This window comes from Rhineura floridana, chromosome 1 (genome assembly GCF_030035675.1).
Source record: "Rhineura floridana isolate rRhiFlo1 chromosome 1, rRhiFlo1.hap2, whole genome shotgun sequence".
NCBI lineage: Eukaryota > Metazoa > Chordata > Lepidosauria > Squamata > Rhineuridae > Rhineura > Rhineura floridana.
Window position 1 is genome coordinate 211,416,333 of NC_084480.1, and position 27,265 is coordinate 211,443,597.

At 38.9% G+C, this 27,265-nt stretch overlaps 1 protein-coding gene and 1 non-coding gene across 8 annotated transcripts in view; one reads left to right on the top strand and one right to left on the bottom strand.

The window, feature by feature from the left end:
* LOC133367599 (uncharacterized) overlaps positions 1-27,265 on the bottom strand; it is a 360,491-nt gene that overhangs the window by 235,716 nt on the left and 97,510 nt on the right. For all 7 annotated transcript variants that reach the window (XM_061591725.1, XM_061591699.1, XM_061591706.1 and 4 more), the window contains one exon: positions 11,049-11,135. In XM_061591725.1, the coding sequence (XP_061447709.1) occupies positions 11,049-11,135 (87 nt within the window). The remainder of the gene's footprint in view (positions 1-11,048; positions 11,136-27,265) is intronic.
* LOC133375748 (5S ribosomal RNA) lies at positions 25,631-25,749 on the top strand. Its single transcript, XR_009760314.1, has one exon. It is a non-coding gene; the product is annotated as a 5S ribosomal RNA (ribosomal RNA).

The window sequence follows — 27,265 nt, forward strand, 5'->3', positions numbered from 1 at the left end:
AGAGATCCAGATCTAGATCTTTGTCTTTGCCACATAACATGACTTTTCCTCAGAGAAGGTAGCTATAACTGGCTGCCAAGATACTGGCTAAGTTCAAGATGCTGATACTGGTCTACAAAGCCCTCTGCAGCTCGGGACCAGGATACCTAAAAGATCATTTCACCCCTTATATGCCTAACCAGTCATTGCACTCTGCAAGAGAGGGCCTCCACAGATACCATCAGTTGCATCCAATGCTGTGTGTGCATAGTTCTGCTGATGCAACAGGACTTCCATTTCCTCTCCTTCTCCTGTGCCCTCCCATCTGTTCTGGAGGGTTCCCACCCCCAAGCTGAATTTGGGGCACAAGAGGGGCTAGAGGGGACAGAAGATGAAAAAGAAGTTCAACTGTGCTCACAGAAGTCTGTTCCATCAGTGGAACTGCAATGTTGGATACAGTCCCATCTCAGTAAGAGGTCCATTTGGTACAATGTAGGAATTGGGCCTTTAGCATGGCAGCACCTACCCTTTGGAACTCTCTCCAACTATATATCAGAAAGGCGCCATCTCTATTGTTTTGTTGATGCCTATTGAAACCTTCCTTTTTCCACAAACCTTTTCACTGGAGGTTTTTATCCCAGTCTCTTTCTGTATTGGATTTGAACTTTTTATATGTGTTTTATTTATTGTGAAATCACTTTGGGATGTTTAATGGGAAGCAATTCATAAATGAAATGCAATAAATATATAACTTGAATTGAGTGATGCAAACCTGAGAGAAATGGGAGCACTTATCAGTTATGTCTCATTGTCTAGTTATTTGGAGCTGTATTCTGTGAGTTTCTTTTTCTATTGCACCTTAGTATCTAATTGTATGTGCTTTTCTGATGCATACTTGACAATATTGTTGATACTTTCTCTGCTGGTATCTGTTTTGATGCTGTATTATTGTACCATATATGGCTTGTTTTTTATTTTTGGATAGGTTTGAGTTTGGTTTGCTATGTTGTCAAAACTAATAAAAATGTTTTTTTAAAAAAAGAAAAGAAGTGGAGGCACTCTAGCAGACAGTTGCAAGAACATCTGATAAGGCATACAGATGCCCCTTTAGATGTTTTACAGGTGCATCAGAGCTGTTTATCCATGAGCTGCTCTTACATACCTATGAGAACAGTTAAACAACCGAACCATGTAAGTGGGTGAACAATGGTGAGCATCCAAGCAAAACCAATAAGGGAAAAAAATGGACTGCTTTCAGGTCGATCCCAACTTATGGCTACCCTACGAATAGAGTTTACATGGTAAGCGGTATTCAGAGGGGGGTTCCCATTGCCTCCTTCTGAGGCTAGTCCTCTCCAGCTGGCTAGGGCCTGCTCAGCTTGCCACAGCTGCACAAGCCAGCCCCTTCCTTTCCGCAACTGCCAGCTGGGGGGCAACGGGGCTCCTTGGGACTATGCAGCTTGCCCACGGCTGCACAGGTGGCAGGGCACGTAACCCCTGAGCCACTCACTGTGGGGGTGATCTTTAGCTGGCCCTTGACACCCAGGAGACATAAGCGGGGATTTGAACTCCAGACTCTAGACTCCCAACCAGGCTCTCCTCCCCACTGTGCTATACCAGCTGTCGTAAGTGACTTTCAGGGGTGAAAACCAATGTGTTTTGGCCTGCAGACACCAACGGTTAGTTCAAAGTGAGAACACAAATTTCAGAGATCTCTGGCAATATATTAAATCTTAACGCCTCAAATTACTAACTGAAGGCAGTCAATTATATCCTTATATACTTTCACGCAAGTATATAATTGAGTGCCTTCAATTAGTAATTCAAGGCATTATCAAAGATTTAATGTATTGCCAGAGATCTCTGAAATTTGTGTTTTCACTTTCAACAAACCCCGATGAACGCTTAGAGTGTATGTAGGCTGAAATGGATTGGAATTTTTACAAATAAAACCACTTACAGCATCTTGTGACTTTTTTACTCTCTCTTATTGGTCAGACCCAAAGACAACCCTGACATGGAAGTTTTAAAAACATCAGAGACTAATCTGTTTCTCTCCATTGTCCTATTAATGTTAGGCAAGTATCAGACAAGGGTAGCCAATGCAGTGCCCTCCAGATGTTGCTGGACACCCATCATCTCTGATGATTGCCCATGGTGGCTGGGCTGGTGGGAGCTGGAGTCCAAGAACATCTGGACAGGGCCACAATGATTACCCTTGGTATAAGGGGCTTCTTATATGTCTGGTCATCTTGGGGTTTCCTTTCCTGGGAAGAACTGGGTAGAGGGCCACAGGCTGACCTCTTAGATTTTGAGATCAAGACCCGCTATAGGTTTTAGTCCTGGAGGAATCCTACATGGCTTTCTTTGCCATGTCCCAGACCCAGTGAAATAAATAAATGGGGTAGGAACAAAGAAAAAGGTTTCAAAGAGAAGCACCAAGATTAAAAAGGAAAACCACCCTTTGCAAACCTTATTCCATATTTTAACTTTCAGTCAGTATGTTTCTTTTTTTATATATATAATTTTTTTTATTCAAATTTTTCCAAAAACAAACAAAACAAAGTAAGAAAAAACATAACAATATTACAACAGAAAATGAAAATAAAATGGTTGACTTCCGATTTGTCACAAATCAGCTATAAGTATATAATATACATCAAACCTGTCCCTTAATATATATACATACATAGTCCCTTTTCTCCATAAGCTGTCTTAATTAATCATCAAATCCCAGTATCATCATTTTATTTTGATCTTTTGACAAAAAGTCTAAGAGAGGCTTCCAATCCTTAAGGAATGTATCTGTCGATTTTTCTCTAAGTAAACACGTCAATTTATCCATTTCTACTAAGTCCATTAATTTCAATAGCCATTCTTCCATTGTTGGTATTGATTCCATTTTCCACTTTTGTGCATATAATAATCTTGCTGCCGTAATCATATATAATATTATTCTTCCATATTTCTTTTCTATTTGTTTATCCATAAAGCCCAATAAAAAAAATTCTGGTTTTGACTGAATATTTATTTTTAAAATTTTTTGCATCTTCCTGCCTATCTGTGCCCAGAATAATTTTGCCTTTTTACATGACCACCACATATGATAAAAAGATCCTTCTTGTTGATTACATTTCCAACAAACATTAGAGACATTACTATACATTTTTGACAGCTTTTCTGGAGTCATGTACCAACGGTACATCATTTTATAAAAATTTTCTTTAAGATTATAACATAATGTAAATTTCAAGCCTTTTTTCCACATATTTTCCCATTGATCCATTTGTATGTTATAACCAAAATTTTTTGCCCACTTTACCATGCACTCTTTTACTTGTTCTTCCTCCATATCCATTTTCAGTAAAAGTTTATACATTTTCGCAATTATGTTTTCATCATTTGTACACAAACCTATTTCAAAATCAGATTTACTTATTTCAAACCCATACATTTTCTTATCCATTTTATATCTTTCTAACAATTGTAAATAAGCAAACCAATGAAAACTATATCCTTCCTTTATCAGTTGTTCTCTCTCTTTCATTGTGTATTCTCCATGTACATTTTCTAATAGATCTTGATAAGTTAACCATTTCTCTTTTCCAGTCATTTCTCTTCTATAAAACGCTTCTTGACTTGAGACACATAATGGTATTTTCGAAAAAAACCTTGGTTTATATCTATTCCATATTTTCAACAGAGGACGTCTTATAAAATGATTGTTAAAGTCTACGTTTACTTTTACTTTGTCATACCATAGATATCCGTGCCATCCCCACTTCAAGTTATGGCCTTCCAAATCCAATAGTCTTTTATTCCTCAATAAAATCCATTCCTTTATCCAGACTAAACAGCAGGCAGCAAAATAAAGTCTCAAATTTGGTAATCCCAGTCCTCCTCTTTCTTTAGCATCTTGAAGTAATTTAAATTTAACTCTTGGTTTTTTTCCTTGCCATACAAATTTAGAAATATCTTTTTGCCATTGTTTAAAAGGTAAATCAGAGGATATTACAGGTATTGTTTGGAACAAAAACATCATTCTCGGTAATACATTCATTTTTATCACAGATATTCTACCCATTAATGACAGTTGTAATTTATCCCATCTTAGCAAGTCTTTCTTAATCTCTGTCCATAATTTTTCATAGTTGTTATGGAACAACTTTGAGTTTTTATTTGTCATAATAATACCTAGATACTTCAACTTTTTTTCTATTGTAAAATCTGTCTTGTCCATTAACTCTTTCTGTTCACTTAAAGTTAAATTTTTCACCAACATCTTTGTTTTTTGATTGTTGATCTTAAATCCTGCTAACGGTCCAAATTCTTTTAATTTATCCATCAATATATGAATTCCTTCCAAAGGGTTTTCTAATACAATTATCAAATCATCAGCAAATGCTCTCAATTTATATTCTTCTTTTTTTATTTTCAAACCCGAAATCCTTTTATCTTGCCTTATATCTCTAAGCAGCACTTCTAAAACCAAAATAAATAAAAGGGGAGATAATGGACATCCCTGTCTTGTACCCTTTTGTATTTCACATGAATCCGTTAAGTCTCCATTAACAATTATCTGGGCCTTCTGTGATGTATAAATCGATCTAATCCATTTTATAAAGTTGTCTCCAAAATCCATTTGCTCCAAAACCTGGAACATAAATTTCCAATTCAAATTATCAAACGCTTTTTCAGCATCTAAAAAAATCAAAGCTGCTTGTTTATCATTTCGTTGTTCTAAATATTCCAACACATTCAAAACATTCCTGACGTTGTCACGTAATTGTCTTTTAGGTAGAAACCCTGATTGATCTTCCTGAATAAATTGTTGCAATATTATTTTCAATCTTTCAGCCAAGATCATTGTAAAAATTTTATAGTCATTGTTCAATAGAGATATTGGCCGATAATTTTTTGTTTTAGTTAAATCTTGGTCCTCTTTAGGTATTAATGTTATATTAGCATTTTTCCAACTATCGGGTATCTTTCCCTCTTGCAAAATAGAATTCATTGTAGACTGTAGGGGTAACAAGAGTTCTTCCTCCAAACATTTATAATACATTGCAGATAACCCATCTGGTCCTGGTGCCTTTCCTAATTTAATTTTATTTATAGCTTCAGATATCTCTCTTGACGTAATAGGGCCATTAATAACTTGTCTCTGAAAATCTGTAATTTTAGGCAAATTCTGTTTGGATAAGTACTCTTCTATTTTTTCAGATGGAATTTCTTGACACTTGTATAATGTTGAGTAATATTGATGGAAAATCTTTTTAATTTTTACATTATCTGTGAGCATCTCGTCTCCTTCTTGTATCTTTAAAATAATGTTTTTTTGACGTTCTTTTCTTAACTTGTATGCTAACCATTTCCCAGGTTTATTTGCAAATTCAAAAGTCCTTTGTTTAGCAAAATTTAATTTCCTTTCAATTTCTCTGACTGTCAACATTGATACTTGCTTCTGTAACATTTTAATTTGATTTACAATAGAAACTTTAGCTGGATTCTTTTTCAATTCTTCCTCTTTTTGTTTTATTTCTTCCAAAATTAATTGCATTTTCTGTTGTTTCTTTTTTTTTAATTCAGAGTTACATTTAATAAAGTATCCCCTCATAAATGCCTTACTTGTATCCCAAACAATATTTTCACTTGTTCCTTTATATAAATTATATTCAAAGAACTCTTTTAATTTCTTCTTACATTCTTGTACTACTTTATCATTCTGTAATAAAGATTCATTTAGTCTCCATCTAAATCCAAGATTTTTTTTTTTAAAGTTAATATCACGGGATTGTGATCCGAAAAAGTTTTTGGTAATATATCCATTTTAAAGATATCCTTCGCTAAAATTTTAGACATCCAAATCATATCAATCCTCGAAAATGTTTTATGTCTTTCTGAAAAATAAGTAAATTCCTTTGCGTTATCATTTATATATCTCCAGGTATCCACCAATTCTAAATGTTCCATGAGTTCAAAACAAATCTTCGGTAATTTACCTTGTGTCTCTTTGATATTTTTTTCAGAAAGCCTATCAATTTTTGGTGAGATTACCCCATTCCAGTCACCCATGACACACCAATGCTCATATGAAAGCTCTGACAATTTTTCCATAAGTCTTGTATAAAACCTTGTTTTATCTTCATTGGGGGCATAAATACCCACTATCAAAATGTTTGTACCTTGTAAAGTAATTTCAACCCCCACAAATCTACCACTATCATCCAGTAATACCAATTTAGGAAGCAATTGTGGATTAATATAAAGAACAACTCCATTTTTTTTTTTTGGTCCAGCTGAAATAAATTCTTCACCCAAATTTTTACAAATCAAATATTTGGAGTCTTTCTTCTGAATATGAGTTTCCTGTAAACAAATTATATCCAATTTTAATTTTTTCAAGTAATGAAACACTTTCTTTCTCTTTTGTGCCGTGTTAGCTCCATTTATATTCCAAGTTAGGTATTTGTAATCCATCATTAAGCATGTATTTTAAAATGTGCCTGGTACTCCTTTTGATCCATCATCTTCCTTCCCCTCCTCTGCATATCCTTGTTGACTTTGTTTCCCAGGAACTATATCCATATCTTTGAGTTTATCTTCTTCCATATCTTTTGAAGCTTTTCTCAGGAAGTCCCTTGCTTTTTGAACAGTATTCAATCTATATTTCTGTTGTCTGAATGTAAAAATCACTCCTTCTGGAACATCCCACCTAAATTGAATTTTGCATTGCTTAAGTTTTTCTGTAAGGAAAGCATATTCTTTTCTCTTACGTAAAAGTCTAATAGGGATTTCTTTCAACACCAGTATTTCCTTACCATCAATTTTAAAGGTATATTTAAAATGTTGCTGTAATACCATATCTCTGGTCGTTTTCTTTACAAAATGAACAAGCACATCTCTTGGAATTTTTTTCATTGTTGCATATCTGGAATTAATTCTATAAACTTTGTCTATTTCAAATTCCATCCGATCTTCATTCAAATCCAGAAATTTTACTAAAGCATTAACAATTTTATCTCTGATGTCTTCACCTGTTTCCTCAGGGATTGCACGGAATCTCAAACAATGCTCTTTACTTCTCATTTCAGTCACAGCCCCATAGTCCAAATTTTTTTCTAATTCCAGATTTAATATATCTGTTCTATTCTCCAAGGTTTGTACCTTTTCTTTAGTATTTTTTGCATCCTCCTTTATTTGCCCAATTGTCCCTTTAATCTCATCCACTTGTGTTTTAATATAGTCTCTTATATCTGTCAATTCAGTTTTCATTTCATTCATTTCCTGTTTCATCTCCTGTTTTATAGCATTGATCCCTTCCATTATTTTTTGAAACATTTCTGAGGGCATATCCTCTTCCTGTGTATCAATAGAACCTCTTCGCCCCTTAGTTGTTTTTTTAGTTGCCATTTTCAAAAATAAGCCTTTAATTTCTAATATTAATCACTATTTCAGAACCTAGAGGCAATCTATTTCTTTTCTTTTTTCTCTCCACCGAAAAAAGAGTTAATATTCCAGGCCTATTATTGAAATCCAGCCAGCAGTTCTTATCTGTATCCAAGAATGCAAAACAATTCTGGTTGCCAAGACTAAACAGTTATTAGCATATACGAGCAGCGGATTTATCCAAAAAGAAATAGTCCAAAGAGAAAATTAGTCCAAAATATAATAATTGCCTCTCATCCGTTTTTAAACTTTATAACTCCAAATTCAAGCCAGCTTTTTGTCGTAAAAGAAGTATATAAGTTGTTTATATTTTCTTTCTTCCTTAATTATATTTAAAAGAGAAAAGGTATGACTCACCCAGGTTTCTCAGTTGCTGATTCATAAACAAATCCCTTTTATTGCAGTAATTTAAGCCGAATGATAAGATTTAGGTAGAAGTGGGCTCGCTGGTTAAGAACGTTTTTTTTTAAAAAGAAAAAACGCTTCGCTTTATCCCAGTGCAGCTTGCGTGGAAGTCCAGACTCCGTCTTCAGCCGATCGGCTTGCCTTCTTATCTCAGGAATTTCCTGATCAATTCCAGCCGCCGACAGCTCAACGAAGTCTTGTGGGAGATCTGATCGGTTCTCCTATACCTTGGAGAACATTTGAGCCAGTCCAAGATTCCTCTTGGCTGGCTTTTAACCTGGAAAAAGCTTCCTCTGAGGCAGAGCTCCCTCAGAGACAACCACCAGCCAGCACCACTTCCCGGAAGTCCCCAGTCAGTATGTTTCAAAGAGAGAGAAAAAGGAGCATGTGGGATAGAAGAAGGAAAATCATCATAAATTGGGCTTTTCAAAAATAAAACTGTGTCTTCTGGACACATCTTATGCAAAGCTCTCTCTTCCAGTCTCTGGTGTCATGCTGATCAAAGTAATTAGGTTTGGAATAAAGAAAAACTCAGTCTTGTGCTGTGGTTCTGTAGATCTCAACCAACCTGGGGCTGCCTCCCATGTCTGACATACTGGGCTTTCAAATGGCTTTCAAGTGACAGTTGTGCCAGAGACATGGTAAGAAAAAATCAAAAAGACAGCCATTTAGATATGGCTCCCCAAGACACAGGAAGACCTAATATATTAAGTCAAACAAAAGAAACAAATTGGATGAACTTGTCTAAGGGCTTTTGTCTGTTCCACATAACAACTGAAGGGAATGTTTTCTATTCAACTTACATTGTTCAGTCTCCATTCCAAAAGGCTGGAGACACCAAGTTTGATAATATTTGAATGGATCTTTGGAAACATTCCTGGAAGGTATGGGTTTGATCGTATTTATTCTATGTATATTTGTACATTTTACGGCAAGATAAGATAAACAGACAGACAGATAGATAGATCTTTGAACCACATGGCTTGCTTCATTGTGAGAGACAATTATTACTTTGAAAGTTGTGGGTTATACCACAACAATGGAAGTCCCAGTCCCTGGAGATTGACAAAAGCCCAATTCTGAACATCTTTAGGATGGCATTTCAGACTCTCAGTTAGGGATGGGTGGAATTCCGCTGAATTTGGTTTTAGCACCAGATTTTTCAATTGTCTGCATATTCTCCATTTTTGCAGAGCAATCCTGTTTGCTCCAGACTTCAGTGGCTTTCCCCAACACTGTTTTTCCCCTCTCAGATATTCCCTTGAATATATTGTTCTTTTGCTGTTTTTACTCACATAGCAGTACAGCTCTCTCTCTGCCATCCCCCACCACTCAAATAATCCGAATTCCAAGTGGGAGGAAAAAGGCCAAGTCTCACCCACATTGACTCTAGGCAGAGAGGGGAGCTGAAAACTGCTTTCCTCGTTTCCTTTCCAAAAGGAAGACAGCCATTCTCTGGTTGCTTGCTGATGTGAAAACTGACCAGTATTTGTCATAGCGAAGAAGGAGGAAGCAGTTCTTTTCTTCCTTTACCAATATTTTCTTCCAAATTATCAATATTTTCTTTCAAAATATTGATATTTTCTTTCATTTATCAATATTTCCTATCAATATTTTGAAATAAAATGTCGATATCAGTATTTTTGGACATGGGAAAAATTGGATCGGTAAAAGCAGCTGATAGTGGACAAGGAATGAACTCAAATCAATGCTGCCTGTTAGGTTGACAGAATGCTTTCAAAATGGCACCAACTAATGGATCCCGCCCCTTATCTCAAAAGCTGGAAGAGGGGTGGGTGAAGATAAGTGCTTTAGCTGGATCAAAATTGATAATTTAATGCCTATGAATAAGAAGAAAAGATCATGTGGAGGCTGATCACCAGAGCAAATTGGCCTAAGTGACCACACAGGCCAACTGAAAGCACTGGTCATTTGGTTCCTTTTGTTCCACACCATCCTTTTTTGTATCCCAAAGAAGTGACAATACTATGTGTTCGTGTGTCTGGTTGGGTATCAGTGTTTGAGATGGCAGGCCCATACTGGGCTGACGGATCAAAAAGTTGGCTACAGAAGGGTTTGCAGGGATGGATCTCTTGTTGCAAACCACTGTACAAGGGTGGCAATCAATGGAAATCAAGAAGTCGTACCTCTGCATCAGGTAGTAGGTAACCTGTGGCTCTCCAACTCCATCAGACCCAGCCAGCGTGGCCAATGGTCAGGGATGACAGGAGTCCAACAACCTCTGGAGGGCCACAGCTTCCTCACCTGTTTTTTACACCTTATCCTTCTTAATTATATAGAACATATGACACTGCCTTATACCAAGTCAGACCATTGGTTCATCTAGCTTTCTTTGTCTACAGTGACTAACAGCAGCTCTCCAGGCTTTCAGGCAAGGGACATTCTCAGCCCTACCTAGAGATGTCAGGATTGAACCTGGGACCTTCTGAGCCACAGCTAAGTCCCTGTTTGTCCTTTGATTGAAAAATAAAAGTGAGTTAATGAGTTGGGAATGGGCACAGGTTTTTTTCCAGCTTTCCTCATATAGGAACCATATCAGTCTAAGTACCATTCAGGTACTTTGGACTCTCTGCATGTTTGTCTCCCGTGCTGTTTCTTTCTCTTTTAAAAGAGCAACGTTAAAAATGTATTTAGCCTGACCTGTGCCCTTGGATTATAAAAGGAAATTTTAAAGAGAGAAACAGGAAGACTCTCCTAACTGTTCTGCACCCCCTCCATACCACAATGAGATTTTAAGTATAGGAAAATACTTTTCTCAGCAAAATCCTGGTTGTGAACCCACATGGTCAAAATAATTTAGTTCTGCTGCATCATTATCCAAAGCCAGGCCCGCAAAAATTATACAGTTTGCTATGCTAGTCTTGACCAGGGAATTTAACCATTTTTTAATTAACTAGCAATGGTGAGGTAGGTGATTTCCCCCCCTCTATGCCTACACTCAAGAAACTCATTTTTAACACAACCTGTGAACAGAGTGCCAGACTGCACTGAGCCGCTTGTATCTGTCCACAAACACACTGCCCTTCATCAAAGACTACCAAGGCTTTCCATCACATTTAGAACGGCTAATACTTATAATTTAAATTGTAAGCTGGATATTTAAATGGAACTGAATTTGTGATCTTTGTCACCTCATTTCCATGAATGGGAAAGAATATTCTGACACAAAAATTACATACTTAATTCCGCCTCACCTTCTTTGCTGACCTCCATCCCACACTGCCTTGGGTTTATTTCCTCATCCATCAGAGGGTCAAAGTAATTTCTGCTGCATTCATTTCCTGTGGAAAGTACATGAAGTAAGGGTCAGTGATTATTAGAAGCACATGAACCAAAATGTTAATTTTGAAATTTGACACTGGCATGCAAGAGGGGCATTTCTGCTACTACTTTATAAGATTTTTTTAAACAAGTCTTCTAAGCTGACTGGTTTCATAATTATCATCTAGGGAAAGGTCAGAAAAGGTAATTTTGGAAACAAGTTCAGTTTATGTTACTTTTGCTCAGAACTTAATGAGAAAATTCTCAAATGTAGATGATTGATAAAAAAAATATTAAAAACTACCTAAACCTAATCCTAAACCAAAATTATTCTTGGAGTAGGCTCTGAAAGTGACTGTTAAGAATATTGTGTTTCACAGGTGACCCCCTTCAATTTTAACAGTTTCAAGTTTCACCACTGAGCTTTCAACATCTGGTGCATCTTTAATGCTATTGCCAACCATGGAAGTGTTTAATTACAGAGGAGATGCTGCAAATGCTGCCTCATTAATCTGAACAGCAATTGTATTAACTTGGGCTCAGCATCCACACAATGATTTTGATGGAATAAAAGTACTCATTTAGCAGTTTCAATTTCCATAGTTAGCCATACATAGTGCTCCAGGAACTAATGAAATTGATCAAAGAAAAAAGGAACTACATCAGCTATCACACAATATTATCTTTATGGGCTTCTTTATTCTAGTCCTGCAATGGGGTCTCCTTGTACCCTTAGATTTGGGGAGTGGACCATCCCGTCACTAATAGGGACTGCCACGGATACATAAGGCAACTGGCCATAAAAGAAGGGATTATTATAGTTCAGATTTATACTAGACTCCTTTCATCTTTCTGTGCTGACAATAATGAAATGCCTTCCCACCCATGCAGAACTCCCCATTAGTGCAGAGTAGCGATGGGCAAATCTGACAACTTTGGTTTCTCTTAGTTTCTCATTTCCCCAGTCTTATGTTCAGAGATTGCTTTAAAAAAAAAAAAAAGTCCTCATGAAAATTCATCATCATTTTGGTGCAAATTTTCCTAATATACACACTTTTTGCAAAGTAATTTCCCCTAATATAATGTATTTAATATGTTGTTCCATTAATATATGGGCTTTTATGCAGACCTTACCCCAGTATATGCATTTTTGAACACATTACTTGGCTGGAGAATTGCTTTTCAAAATTCACAGAATTGTGAACTTTGAAGGATGGCTGTGTTTCAGTTTATTTGTTGTTTTGGAAAGTGCAGATTGGGTAGGTTCTCCTTTAAATGCAAACAGATTTAAATGAATCAGATTTTCTCCCATCCTCCTAATATAGAGTCCGACATCTAGATATTGCCATAGTGTTGGTGTAATACAGGGATAGGGGACCCATAGACCCTCCAGATATTGGACTCTCCCATCAGTCCCAATCAGCATTGTCAATGGTCAGGGATGATGGGAGTCTATCAACATTGGGAGGGATTCAGGCTCCTTATCTCTGGTGTAACGTTAACATAGATCTTGATATAGTAGTTGTACCAGCTTAAGAGGTCCCTCCACTGATAGCAGTGGCATACCTATGAAGGACTGGGAGGCCTGAATCCCTCCAAAGAATTCAGCCTTGGTAAAAATAGAAGGGATCTCATTTTGTCATTGATCTCATATGTTGTTCTAAGCTCCTTTGGGCATTAACCTGCTGCAATTGTAAGCTAGATGGGGCAGAGAGCTTTTTGTTTATGTTACTCTGTAAAGTGCCACTACCATGTTTGACAATTTATAACTGATAATACTTTTTCTGTTTATAAGTTTTATTATTGGAATGAAAAAAGTGCTATCCACACATTAAACAACTTCTTGGAAAATACAGATGTATTTGCACCCATATTTTTTAAGAGCAAAAAAAAAAAGCATGCAAGAATCAAACATATGACCAGGATAACACATCCAAGACACACTGCAGCAATCGACAGTATATCTGTTTTAGATTTTTTATATATAAAAAAGGAATCCAGGCTGCAGCTCCTTTTCAGAGACTAAATGAAACTTTGATATGAAACTAGGTTTAATTTAGATTTCTGGACTGGCACACTTTGACTGTCAGGCTCTGTTCTTTCCATGCAGTAAGTACAAAGACCTGAAAATTTGCTTTACCTTGAGGTCTCAATAAAGAAAAAATAAATGAGTTTCATTTTTGTTACTTTATCTGTCAACAACTACTAGGCTGGTATGAATCTTGGCAGTATGTAATCAAAGTCTTATGTACCGCAATAACAGAGCTAGTCTACCTTATTCGGCGTAATTGTTTTCCTCTAGCACAAAGCACTGTGAGAACATGCACTTTTTCAGAGGTTGGCAGAATAATTCACTTGGGTGTTAAAAGAGAAAATGGTGAATGCATATCTATGAACGAGTCCTTCATCGCTATAAATGGGATTCTATTAAAAAGTACTTGCAAATATACAAAACAGGTCTTGATAATCATTGCCCTTGGATCCATCCTCTGTCAATCATGTTAAACTACAGGATGGTTTTTAACCTATACTGGAAAATATAGAAATCTGAATTAAAATGAACTACAGGCAATGCAATTTTTTGGTAGGAGTTGGCATCCCAATAGATGTTTTCAAGTAGTCAGTTGCACATATGCCAGCTCCTTAACTAGGAGTCATGTGTAGGTCCTCTGCTGAATTGGGAGTCATTGCTTTATTTTATTACATTTACATCCTATCTTTCTTCTATCATGGGTGGTGTGCATGATTCCTAGGACTGGGTTTCTTTATGAAGTACAAAGAAGTGTATGAGCACAATTCTTCTGCTATTCTTTATCCAGTACATGTTCATCTGGAAAACTGCTCTTAAACACACCTTTCCTCACTAGGTCCATGTGTAGAACATCCATTTGTATGCTCAAGGGCTGAGTATCCACCCGTTTCATACTTTTAAAGTGTTCCAGTCATTATACTGGACTGTAATAGGCAACAGATCCCATAAGAAACCTATCTAACGTGCTTTCATAGGGTATTAGATACAATGCAAAATTGGGCTGTGTCTTATCTCATTGTAACTCAAGAAATCCTTATTCACTCTTTCACATTTTTCTTAATTTCTGGCTGTTCTGATAAGATTAGCCTGGGGTAGGTTGGTTTATTATATTGAGAATTATTGTATGTTCATTGGAGTATTTTTATTATTACTGTGAATATATATATTTATATGACAGTTTTGAAAGCAACAAACAGAACTTCACTCAAGCTTGCTCTGGATCCCTATAAGGATTCCGTTAATCACCTAAAAATATATATGAACGTAATTGTGATTAACAAAACAGAGGTTTTTATTGTATTAGCAAAACGTTTCAGCTTCTGCCTTCATCAGCTGCTAACATACAAATGCTGTTACCAAGGTGGCAGTTATAGCGCTTTGAGGACGGAATGCTCAGAGGGGCTTCATTTGCAGAAGCTAAGTAGTGGTGGTACTGTCCTCCAGGTTCAGGCCATGTGGTGCCAATGTATCCAGAGCGTATATCCAAAAGTTCTCCCTTTTGGTCAATGCTGCTGGATCTGCTGGCATCTCTATCGTTCTTATGGAAAAGTCCAACAGGCTATGACCCTCAATGTTAAAATGCTTTGCAACTGGTTGCTCCACTTTTTTTGTTAAGATTGCCAACTTGTGGTTCCTGAAGCACATGCGTAGGTCAGTTGTGGTTTTTCCTACGTATTGGATATGACATCCTGGTCTTTTGCATTCGATGATGTAAATTATATTGCAGGACCTGCAGGTGATGTTCTGTTTGATGTAATAGGTCCTGCCTGCCCTACTGCTCTTAAAAGTGGCTGTCTCCCTGAGGTACACAGGTGATACAGCGTTTGGAGTGACATGGATGAGACCCAGGATTGGTGACAGGTGGCTTAAGTACAGCTCTCACTAACAGTGTGTGCAAATTAGGAGGCTGGCAAAATGCTACAACAGGAGGAATCGACCATTTGTCGTAGATTCCCATCCAGCATCTCCTAACTATCACCGAGCAATCAGGGAGAGCTACCCATTGCTGGCCAACTCTGAACATCTTGCTAGAGCCAACAGCAGGCCTCCTGTTGTAGCATTTCACCAGCCTCCTAATATTGTATTTGAGTTGTATCACTTGTTTTACTGTAAGTCTCCTTGGGACTTTTGGCATAAGGTGATAAATGAAATAAGTATGTAAGTAAGTAAAGCATATGTTTTAGCAATCATTACCCAGCATTCACAGATTTGGTTTCTGTTTGGGTTGGCTCTCCTAACATCACCAGCAACGCTGTGTCTTGAAGCAGCAGGGGGTGGGGGGGAAGGCTGTGGTGTTGATCTGGGAAGTAACCACTTGACTTGGGAAGTGTATATAGAATAGTAGAGTCAGAAGGGTCCGATAAGGTCATCGACTCCAACCCCCTATGATGTGATCAGCGGTTGTCTATGTCATGATTGAAATTTGGAGCTTTGACTCTGGGGAAGCTATTTTTGGTAGCACCTACACTCCAGAGGTAATGCATGATTCTGGATTGTGTTGCAGACAGATTAAGAAGACTCCTGGACACCACACGTTTTAGGGTAGCTTTAAACTGTTTGTCAGATGGTTTTATTTAGCAGGAGTTCAGACCAAGAACCTCTTTTGTTCCTCTAAGAGCTGGAGCAAAAATAACTCTCTCTGAGCATGTGCAAAGCACCTTTCCCTTACCACCAACTAATCATAAGACACCCATACACATTTGGGTTGATAGCAGACAGCTTCCAGATTGTACACTGTTATGTGGTTCCTAGATAGGCTTGACTGCAGCACCTCCTTTAAAAAAAAAGGCTATGGTTTATATGTTCATTGCCAAAGGTTCATCTTCCATAGGGAATTACTATGGAACCCAGATATAGTTCAGAAAATGAAGCCGTATTGATTTGTTGTTTGTTTCCTTAAACTTTTAAATACACTAACATCTCTATTAGGCAACCACCAAAAGCATTTTGCTAATTATGTGAATTCATGAATAGATTGGGAACTAATTACTCGCTTTTGGAAATATGCAAAAGCATATAACATGCAAATGAAGAGGTCCACTGAGAAATTCGTGTTCTGCTTCTTTACACAACACATAATCAGGCAGTTAAACTAGATGCTAATACAGTGTTAACATTACACAGAAGAACTCAGGCAGCTTTAGGAACTCTTACAAACGTTTTCTTTGATTTAGACTTGAACAATTTGGCTCTTCCTGTATTTCTTGTTGGCTTGGAAAAAAGAACTTTCGACCTAAAATGAATTGAAATCCGACTTTGTTTTGGGTTATGTTACAGATAATTCATGACTGAGAAGATGCCTGCAATATTTATGATTCTCTAAATTTATTCATTTAGAAAAAAATATAAACCATTTTAATAAAAAAAATCTCTGGTGTACATAAAGCAATATAAAATATTCATCTATAATTTATTTATTTATTTATTGTAATATACCGCCCACAGCCGAAGCTCTCTGGGCGGTTTACAGTAACTAAAAACATCAAAACAAATATACAAATTTTAAAACACATATCTTAAAAACAATTTAAAACACAATTTAAAAATTAAAAAAAAATTAACACACATGCTAAAATGCCTGGGAGAAGAGGAAAGTCTTGACCTGGCACCGAAAAGATAACAGTGTTGGCACCAGGCATACCTTGTCAGGGAGATCATTCCATAATTTGGGGGCCACCACTGAAAAGGCCCTCTCCCTGGTTGCCAGACTCCCAGCTTCCCTTCATAAGAACATAAGAACATAAGAAGAGCCTGCTGGATCAGGCCAGTGGCCCATCTAGTCCAGCATCCTGTTCTCACAGTGGCCAACCAGGTGCCTGGGGGAAGCCCGCAAGCAGGACCCGAGTGCAAGAACACTCTCCCCTCCTGAGGCTTCCAGCAACTAGTTTTCAGAAGCATGCTGCCTCTGACTAGGGTGGCAGAGCACAGCCATCACGGCTAGTAGCCATTGATAGCCCTGTCCTCCATGAATTTGTCTAATCTTCTTTTAAAGCCATCCAAGCTGGTGGCCATTACTGCATCTTGTGGGAGCAAATTCCATAGTTTAACTATGCGCTGAGTAAAGAAGTACTTCCTTTTGTCTGTCCTGAATCTTCCAACATTCAGCTTCTTTGAATGTCCACGAGTTCTAGTATTATGAGAGAGGGAGAAGAACTTTTCTCTATCCACTTTCTCAATGCCATGCATAATTTTATACACTTCTATCATGTCTCCTCTGACCCGCCTTTTCTCTAAACTAAAAAGCCCCAAATGCTGCAACCTTTCCTCGTAAGGGAGTTGCTCCATCCCCTTGATCATTCTGGTTGCCCTCTTCTGAACATTTTCCAACTCTAGAATATCCTTTTTGAGATGAGGCGACCAGAACTGTACACAGTATTCCAACTGCGGCCGCACCATAGATTTATACAACGGCATTATGATATCGGCTGTTTTATTTTCAATACCTTTCCTAATTATCGCTAGCATGGAATTTGCCTTTTTCACAGCTGCCGCACACTGGGTCGACATTTGACTGGGTCAACAACCCTGAACAATTTAGTGTCGTCAGCAAACTTGGCCACTTCACTGCTCAGTCCTAATTCTAGGTCATTAATGAACAAGTTGAAAAGTACAGGTCCCAATACCGATCCTTGAGGGACTCCACTTTCTACAGCCCTCCATTGGGAGAACTGTCCGTTTATTCCTACTCTCTGCTTTCTGCTTCTTAACCAATTCCTTATCCACAAGAGGACCTCTTCTCTTATTCCATGACTGCTAAGCTTCCTCAGAAGCCTTTGGTGAGGTACCTTGTCAAACGCTTTTTGAAAGTCTAAGTACACTATGTCCACTGGATCACCTCTATCTATATGCTTGTTGACACTCTCAAAGAATTCTAATAGGTTACTGAGACAGGACTTTCCCTTGCAGAAGCCATGCTGGCTCTGCTTCAGCAAGGCTTGTTCTTCTATGTGCTTAGTTAATCCAGCTTTAATAATACTTTCTACCAGTTTTCCAGGGACAGAAGTTAAGCTAACTGGCCTGTAATTTCCAGGATCCCCTCTGGATCCCTTTTTGAAGATTGGCGTTACATTTGCCACTTTCCAGTCCTCAGGCACGGAGGAGGACCCAAGGGACAAGTTACATATTTTAGTTAGCAGATCAGCAATTTCACCTTTGAGTTCTTTGAGAACTCTCGGGTGGATGCCATCCGGGCCCGGTGATTTGTCAGTTTTTATATTGTCCATTAAGCTTAGAACTTCCTCTCTCGTTACCACTATTTGTCTCAGTTCCTCAGAATCCCTTCCTGCAAATGTTAGTTCAGGTTCAGGGATCTGCCCTATATCTTCCACTGTGAAGACAGATGCAAAGAATTCATTTAGCTTCTCTGCAATCTCCTTATCGTTCTTTAGTACACCTTTGACTCCCTTATCATCCAAGGGTCCAATCGTCTCCCTAGATGGTCTCCTGCTTTGAATGTATTTATAGAATTTTTTGTTGTTGGTTTTTATGTTCTTAGCAATGTGCTCCTCAAATTCTTTTTTAGCATCCCTTATTGTCTTCTTGCATTTCTTTTGCCAGAGTTTATGTTCTTTTTTATTTTCTTCATTCGGACAAGACTTCCATTTTCTGAAGGAAGACTTTTTGCCTCTAAGAGCTTCCTTGACTTTGCTTGTTAACCATGCTGGCATCTTCTTGGCCCTGGCGGTACCTTTTCTGATCTGCGGTATGCACTCCAGTTGAGCTTCTAATATAGTGTTTTTAAACAACTTCCAAGCATTTTTGAGTGATGTGACCCTCTGGACTTTGTTTTTCAGCTTTCTTTTTACCAATCCCCTCATTTTTGTGAAGTTTCCTCTTTTGAAGTCAAATGTGACCGTGTTGGATTTTCTTGGCAATTGGCCAGTTACATGTATGTTTAATTTAATAGCACTGTGGTCACTGCTCCCAATCGGTTCAACAACACTTACATCTCGCACCAGGTCCCGGTCCCCACTGAGGATTAAGTCCAGGGTTGCCGTCCCTCTGGTCGGTTCCATGACCAACTGGTCTAGGGAATAGTCATTTAGAATATCTAGAAACTTTGCTTCTTTGTCATGACTGGAACACATATGCAGCCAGTCTATGTCCAGGTAGTTGAAGTCACCCATTACTACCACATTTCCTAGTTTGGATGCTTCCTCAATTTCATATCTCATCTCAAGGTCTCCCTCAGCATTTTGATCAGGGGGACGATAGATCGTTCCCAGTATTAAGTCCCTCCTGGACTCCTGGGACTCCTTTGAGTAGGCACCCGGAGGAGGGCCTTTGATCTTGATCGCAGTGTACGGGTGGGTTCGTATCGGGAGAGGCATTCCACCAGGTATTGTGGTCCCAAGCCATGTAAGGCTTTATAGGTCAAAACCAGCACCTTGAATAGAGCTCGGAAACATACAGGCAGCCAATGCAAGTGGGCCAGAATCGGTTTTATATGTTCAGACTGTCTGGTCCCTGTTACCAATCTGGCTGCTGCATTTTGCACAAGCTGCAGTTTCCGAACCATCTTCAAAGGCAGCCCCACGTACAGTGCATTGCAGTAAACTAATCTGGAGGTTACCAGAGCATGGACAACTGAAGCCAGGTTATCCCTGTCTAGACAGGGACGTAGTTGGCCCACCAACTGGAGTTGGTAGAAGGCACTCCATGTCACCAAGGCTACCTGAGACTTAAGTGACAGAGATGGTTCTAGGAGAACCCCCAAGCTAGGAACCTGCTCCTTCAGGGGGAGTGCAACCCCATCCAGGACAGGTTGGACATCCACCATCCGGTCAGAAAAACCACCCACTAGCAGCATCTCAGTCTTGTCTGGATTGAGCCTCAGTTTATTAGCCCTCATCCAGTCCATTGTCGCAGTGAGGCACCGGTTCAACACATTGACAGTCTCACCTGAAGAAGATGAAAAGGAGAAATAGAGCTGCGTCTCATCAGCATACTGATGGCAACGCACTCCAAAGCTCCGGATGACTGCACCCAACGGTTTCATGTAGATGTTGAACAGCATGGGGGACAGAACTGACCCCTGCGGAACCCCATACTGGAGAGTCCAGGGTGTCGAGCAATGTTCCCCAAGCACCACCTTCTGGAGGCGACCTGCCAAGTAGGAGCAGAACCACAGCAATGCAGTACCTCCCACTCCCAACTCAGCCAGTCTCCCCAGAAGGATACCATGGTCAATGGTATCGAAAGCCGCTGAGAGATCAAGGAGAATCAACAGAGTCACACTCCCCTTGTCTCTCTCGCAACAAAGGTCATCATACAAGGCGACCAAGGCTGTTTCCGTGCCAAAACCAGGCCTGAAACCCAACTGAAATGGATCCAGATAATAGGTCTCATCCAAGAGTGTCTGGAGCTGGCCTACAACCACTCATTCAAGGACCTTGCCCAGGAATGGAACATTTGCTACCAGCCTATAGTTATTAAGATTTTCTCGGTCCAGGGAGGGTCTCTTCAGGAGTGGTCTCACTAGCACCTCTTACTATAATAAACAGAAAAAATAGCATCATTTTAAAAGCAAGCATACATAACTAAATTATATATCTAGGCAGGCTCTCTGGCATAAAAAAAGTTTTAGCAGGCATCTAAAACTATAAAGTGAGAGTAATTTTTTGCCCAGGTTTTCCCTGACCCATAAGATTAGATCCTGTTTTTGTTTCCCCGAATTCCTATTTTCATTTGTTTCTATGTGCTCTAATACTACTGTTTTACTGGTTTCATGTTTTATTTTTTATTTAAATTGCATTGTTTATTGTTTTTATGTTGTACACCACTTACAGTTTTTTAAAACAAGCTGTTTATAAATGCTTTTAAATAAAATTTAAAATTAAAATAATGTTAATAGGCAGGGCTTTCCAAAGCATAGGTGCTGCCACACTAAAAGATGGACTCCTCACAGTTGTGGAATAAAATTGCAAAAGTGCAAATTCCACAGACTGAAGCAGCCAAGTAGACATGTAAGGGAGCAAGGTGATCCTTCAGGTAAACTGGTCCAAAGCTGTTACAGGATTAATATACTAATAATAACACCTTGAACTTGGTTTTGTAACAAATGGGCAGTCAGTGCAGATCTTTGAGCAGTGATGTAATATGCTAATAAGATCTCACTCCTCTCAACAATCATTCTGCAGCATTCTGCATGAACCGTGGTTTCTGGAGCAGCCACAAGGGAAGCATAACATAGAGTGCTTTGCAGAAATCCAGTCGTGAAGTTGCTAATGCCTGGACAGCTGCGGTTAAACTGTCCCAGAAATGGCTGCAGCTATTGTGCTAGCCAAAGCTAGTAAAATGTATTCTTAGCCACCAAGACCATCTGGGACTCCTTTGACAAAGATGGATCCAGGTGCATCACCAGACTGTGTTTGCTCCTTTAGAGGAAGTGCAACCCCATCCAGAGCAGGCAGTTGGCCAGTTTCTCAGACATGGGAACCACTCACCCACAGAGCTTCCATCTTGCCAGGATTATTTTATCTCATTTAGTGCACTGCTACATTCAATTAAAAATCCAGGATCTGCACTGCCTCTCCTGATTCAGATGTTATGCAGAAATAGAGCTGAGTGTCACCAGCCTACCTTGTCTCCTAAAGACCATTCCCAATGGCTTCATATAAATTAGGGGCCGCCATCTTTTTTGGACCAAAGGCCAATTTGGAATTTGGAGAAAGTGGTGTGCGTGGCAGTCATAAGATGGCTGCCATAGGGCATGGCACAGCACAAAATGGCTACCACATCTTAAAGCGTAGAAGGAGACAAGTGCAGGCATGCCCCAGCCTCTGTCCCCTCTCATCAAGGAGGAAAAGGTATACATATCAGCCACTGTTGTGGTTATTTCCAACGATAAGATCTTTGCACCTCTCCTCAGTTCATAATGAAAAGGAGGGTTGGTGTCCAGGCCTGATTTCCAATGAAATGTGGGCTAGGGGGTGGAGGTGTTCAATGTAGGCTGAGGAAATGCAAACAGAAACTGAGCAGAAAGAGTAAACAGTATCTCATGCGCTGTGGATTTTTGAAGGGATATTTCAAGGGTTCTAATGTGGTGCCAAAATAGAAGTAGACCAATGAATCTGCACAAGTGAGGAAATCACTTAATTGAATGTGCCTAATACATCAAAATTTCTCTTTGCTTAGAAAGCTTGCATATCACAGAAGGCTTTGCACCTTATCTTTTATCTGTTAGTCTTCCATGTGTGAGCAGATTCTGATGTGAGGCAGCTTTTAGACAGGTAATCCTGGAGATGCAATTGGAGGTGGTACAGTCTTAATGCAATGTGCATGCCTATACACTTAAATCTGTTTTAAAATGTCACCGTTGACAGGCCCTGGATAATGTCCATGAGCATTAAGCAGAGTCAATTCCCTTCTGTCTGGGATGGTTGAACATGCCTTCTATATCCATGCTTCTGCTCTCCCTTTTCCTTTCCTTAGAAAGCTGACTACATCTGCTTTTGTTTGTGCATGTGATGCTCCATGCACACTATAGTTCTGTTGGCAATTCTTTCTACTGCAGGCAGCAGAGGGCACTTTGCCAGCATGAGACCTGCTGGCTTTCCTGGGGAAATGCTGTGGGGTGAATGGATGAGAAAATACTCGCTGGTGTTAACTGAGCTATTCAATAGCTATTCAATAACTATTCAATAATGCAGTTTTTATTCAGCAGCTTTAACTATAGAAAATTCAATCCATAAGTAACCAAGGAAAACCTGAGAGATGCTGAAGGGCAGGAATCACACTAAGGCAATATGGTATTGACAAGAGAGGGGGGACAGAATGTTACAAACAGGGCAGAATTTTGAATTCTTGCATTTCCCCCATAGTACAACAGCCTCTTTAGGTTAATCCCTTTAGAAGTGAGATGTTTTTGTTTTGTTTTCCCTAAAATATTTTAGCTAAATGCAGTGCAGAAGGGAACTTAAGCAGTTCCTCAGCAGGATTAAAAACCAAGGTGTTTCAAGTGAAAACACTCTTATGTTGCAGACATGACATTTCTGACCACACTGAACAGTATAATGTGAGAATTAAACATAAAACCCTATTAAGGGGAAGGGATATGTGGTTCAGTGGCAGAGCACCTGCTTTGCATGCAAAAGGTTCCAGGTCTGATGTTGGAGGAGAAATTTGGTTTGGTTATGATTTTGATGCAAACCTACCTAATTCACACTTTGAAACAACAGTAAACGGAAACACAGCTATCCCTTTAAATTCATAGTTCTCCAAATTTTGTGATGCAGTTGTCCAACCAAGTAATGTCTACAAAAATATGTATATTAGGGGGAAGTGTACATAAAAAATCATATAGTAGTAAAAATAACATTTAACATACATTGGATGACATTCAACTAAGTCCGACTCAGAGTAGACCCACTGAACTTAATAAACCTAAGTTTGTCATGTCTCTTAACTTCAATGGATCTACTCCAGGTGGGACTAGCATTAAATACCATCCATTATATTTGTTTGCAAAACTGTATATATCAGACAAAATTGCGTACAAAACGTGTATGTTAGGAGAAATGTGCACTAAAACACTGACAAATTCTTCCTGAGGACTTTTTTTTTTTTTAATGAAAACTGATGTAGAAATGTGAAGAACTGAGCTTAAGATTGGAAAAATGAGAAATGAAGAGCAACCAGAATTGACAGATAAGTCCATCTTTACTATCATCTCTAAGCTGGGCTGGGAAAGACCCCTGTCTGAAACGTGGCACTGCCAGTCAATGCTGACACTACCAAGCTAGATGGATCAATAGCCTAGCTGAGTAGAAAGCAATTTCCTATGAGAACAGTACAGGAAAAAACAGAAATAGAACATAAATAAATAAGCATGACATGAGGGGTGCTCATGGAGGAATGCTTGGCTTGGAAAACAAAGTAACTAATTTCTGATTTTTAAAAAACCTGGTAAAAACCCAGCACTGAGTTGTATTCCTACTCAGAGTAAACCCATTGCAATTAATAAACCTAAGTTAGTACCGTTTATTTATTTATTTTATTTATTATTTGATTTATATCCCACCCTTCCTCCCAGCAAGAGCACAGGGCAACAAACAAAATCACTAAAAACACTTTAAAACATCATAAAAACAGACATTAAAATACATTAAAACAAAACTACTATAAAAACATTTTTTAAAGCTTTGAAGATTTTTTTTAAAAAAGGTTAAAAAATATATTGTTTTTTTTAAAAAAAGGTTTAAAAGCATATTAAAAAGCAATTCCAACACAGATGCAGACTGGGATAAGGTCTCAACTTAAAAGGCTTGTTGAAAGAGGAAGGTCTTCAGTAGGCACCGAAAAGATAACAGAGATGACACCTGTCTAATATTTAAGTTTAACTTCAACTCAGGGTTTACTCTGAGTAGGACTAGCAAATACCACCCTATATGTTATCAAGTATTCAATCCACCCACTCACCAACGTCTCAGAGTTATAGTTTCTTATTTCAGTTGTATTACTGTATTTCCCACACATGTGCTTGTAAGTGGGTTGGTACTGTAGACGAGTGACCAGGATACCTCAATCTTCCCTACCTGCCTCCCACTCTGACCACAACTATCCATTTCACTCTGATTGGCAGTGGCTCTCCAGGGTCCCATTCAGAGGTCTTCCTGCTACCTGATCCTTTTATCAAGCTGGAGATGCCAGGGACTGAACCTTGGGCCTTCTGCATGCAAAATATGTATTCTGAGCTATCCTCACCAAAAGGAGAGGATCATGGTAAGTCTGCTGATTTTGTGAGACAGTCTAGAAATATTTAAATTTCTCTGCAACTAGAAACAAGGATCTATAGACACTTTTGTCATACAAGAAAGTCGCCACACTCTAAGTTGCAGGAAGTGTTTCACTCAGTTACAAGGATGACAAAGTGTAATGGCTAAGGCTACAATCAAATACACACTTTCCTGGGAATAAGCCCAATCGAATACAGTGGGATTTACTTTTGGGTTTAAATATCACCATAGCCATGAGTTCACTGGGATGATCTGAAAAAAGCCACTATCTCTCATCCTCAACTTCCCCATGGAAGGAAAAAATGCATTGGGTACACTTGTCTGGTGTGCATGTGTGTATATAACGTCTTCATGAAGTGATATAGGATAGAAAATATCCTCTTATATTTTTCCATGGGAATTATTTAGTTTTAGAAACTCATTATTTCATAAATATTGGTATCATAGTTAATTAGCGGAATACAAGTCAAACTGGGCAATTGGAAAAGATACCATACTTGCCAAAACTAAAATCAAAGTTACAATGGAAAGTTTTTGATCAGGTAACCTCTCTGGTAGATGATGGGAATGTTGTGGATTTTTGAAAAAGTGCTCCATAATATTCTTGTTAGCAAGATACCTAATGTAAGCTGGATGGAACAACTATCAGGTGAATCCACAGTTAGCTACAGAATCGCACTCAAAGAGTGCTTATCAATGGTTCCTTCTCAAACTAGGGGGAAATAATGAGCAGGGTACCACAGGATTCACCTATGGCCATACTACCCTGAACACGCCCGATCTCGTCTGATCTCAGAAGCTAAGCAGGGTCAGACCTGGTTAGTACTTGGATGGGAGACCTCCTGGGAATACCGGGTGCTGTAGGCTTAGAGGAAGGCAATGGTAAACCATCTCTGAATACCACTTATCATGAAAACCCTATGAATTTATTAAAAAAGATTCACAGGTTTGCCATAAGTTGTAATTGACTGAAAGGCATATAACAACAAACCACAGGGTTCAGTCCTGGGCCCAGTGCTCTTCAACATTTTTATTAATGACTTGGATGAAGATGTGCAGAGAACACTTATCAAATTTGCAGATGACACAAAATTGGGAGAGATAGCTAATACCCTGGAAGACAGGATCAAAATTCAAAATGATCTTGATAGGCTGGAGCACTGGGTTGAAAACAAAATAATGAAATTTAACAGGGATAAATGCAAAGTTCTACACTCAGGAAAAAGAAATCAAATTCACAGTTATAAGATGGGGGACACTTGGCTCAGCAGTACTACAGTTGAGATGGATCTTGGAATTGTTGTTGATTACAAGCTGAATATGACCCAACAGTGCGATGTGGCTACAAAAAAGGCAAATGCTGTATTAGGCAGCATTAAATACAGTTTCCAACTTGCATGAAGTATTAGTTCCCCTCTGTTCGGCACTGGTTAGGCCTCATGAGTACTGCATCCAGTTCTGGACACCACACTTTAAGAAGGATGCATACACACTGGAACAGTTTCAGAGGAGGGCAACAAGGATGATCAGGGGACTGGAAACAAAGCCCTATCAGGAAAGACTGATAGAACTGGGCATGTTTACCCTTGAGAAGAGGAGACTGAGGTAAGATATGATAGCACTCTTCAAGTATTTGAAAGCATGTCACACAGAGGAGGGCCAGATCTCTTCTTGGTCATCCCAGAGTGCAGGACTTGGAATATTAGACTCAAGTTACAGGAAGCCAGATTTCAGCTGAACAGTGGCGTACCTAGCGTATTTGACACCTGGAGCTTATCATTTTTTAACTCCCACCTCCTCTATACGACAAAATTATTTTCAGTAATAATCATGAAGTGAAACGAATAATAATAATGGCCAGAAAAGAAATGCAACTTGTACAGTCTTCATTATGCCTTGTGCTGCACCTCTTCTCGTTTGCTAAAGACTGGCAGAAGCATGGAATAGTTTGCAGCTTGCATGGCTTTCACTGTGATATCAAAACAATATTCCCCTTCACCACTTTCATTTCTGCCAGAAAGGGGCTTCTTTCTTGTGCAGAACTACTGGCCACATAGCAGGAATGTAGCAAGCATCTACCCGTGTAAACATGCCCATAGAGTAATCAACATTGGACTGCCATCTAGCCACAAATCAGCCAGCTAAGGGAGAAAAGGTTAAAAAGGAATGCATGGGTTTGCAGGTTGTGGGACATAGCACCATGGCTGCTAACTCCTACTTTGGATTTACAGGCATCCATGCTAGGAAAAATGGAAGGGGGTAGAAAAAGAGGAAGGGAAAACAAGAGATGGGTTGATTCCATAAAGGGAGCCACAGACCTGAACATATAAGATCTAAACAGGGTGGTTTATAACAGATGCTATTGGAGGTCACTGATTCAAAG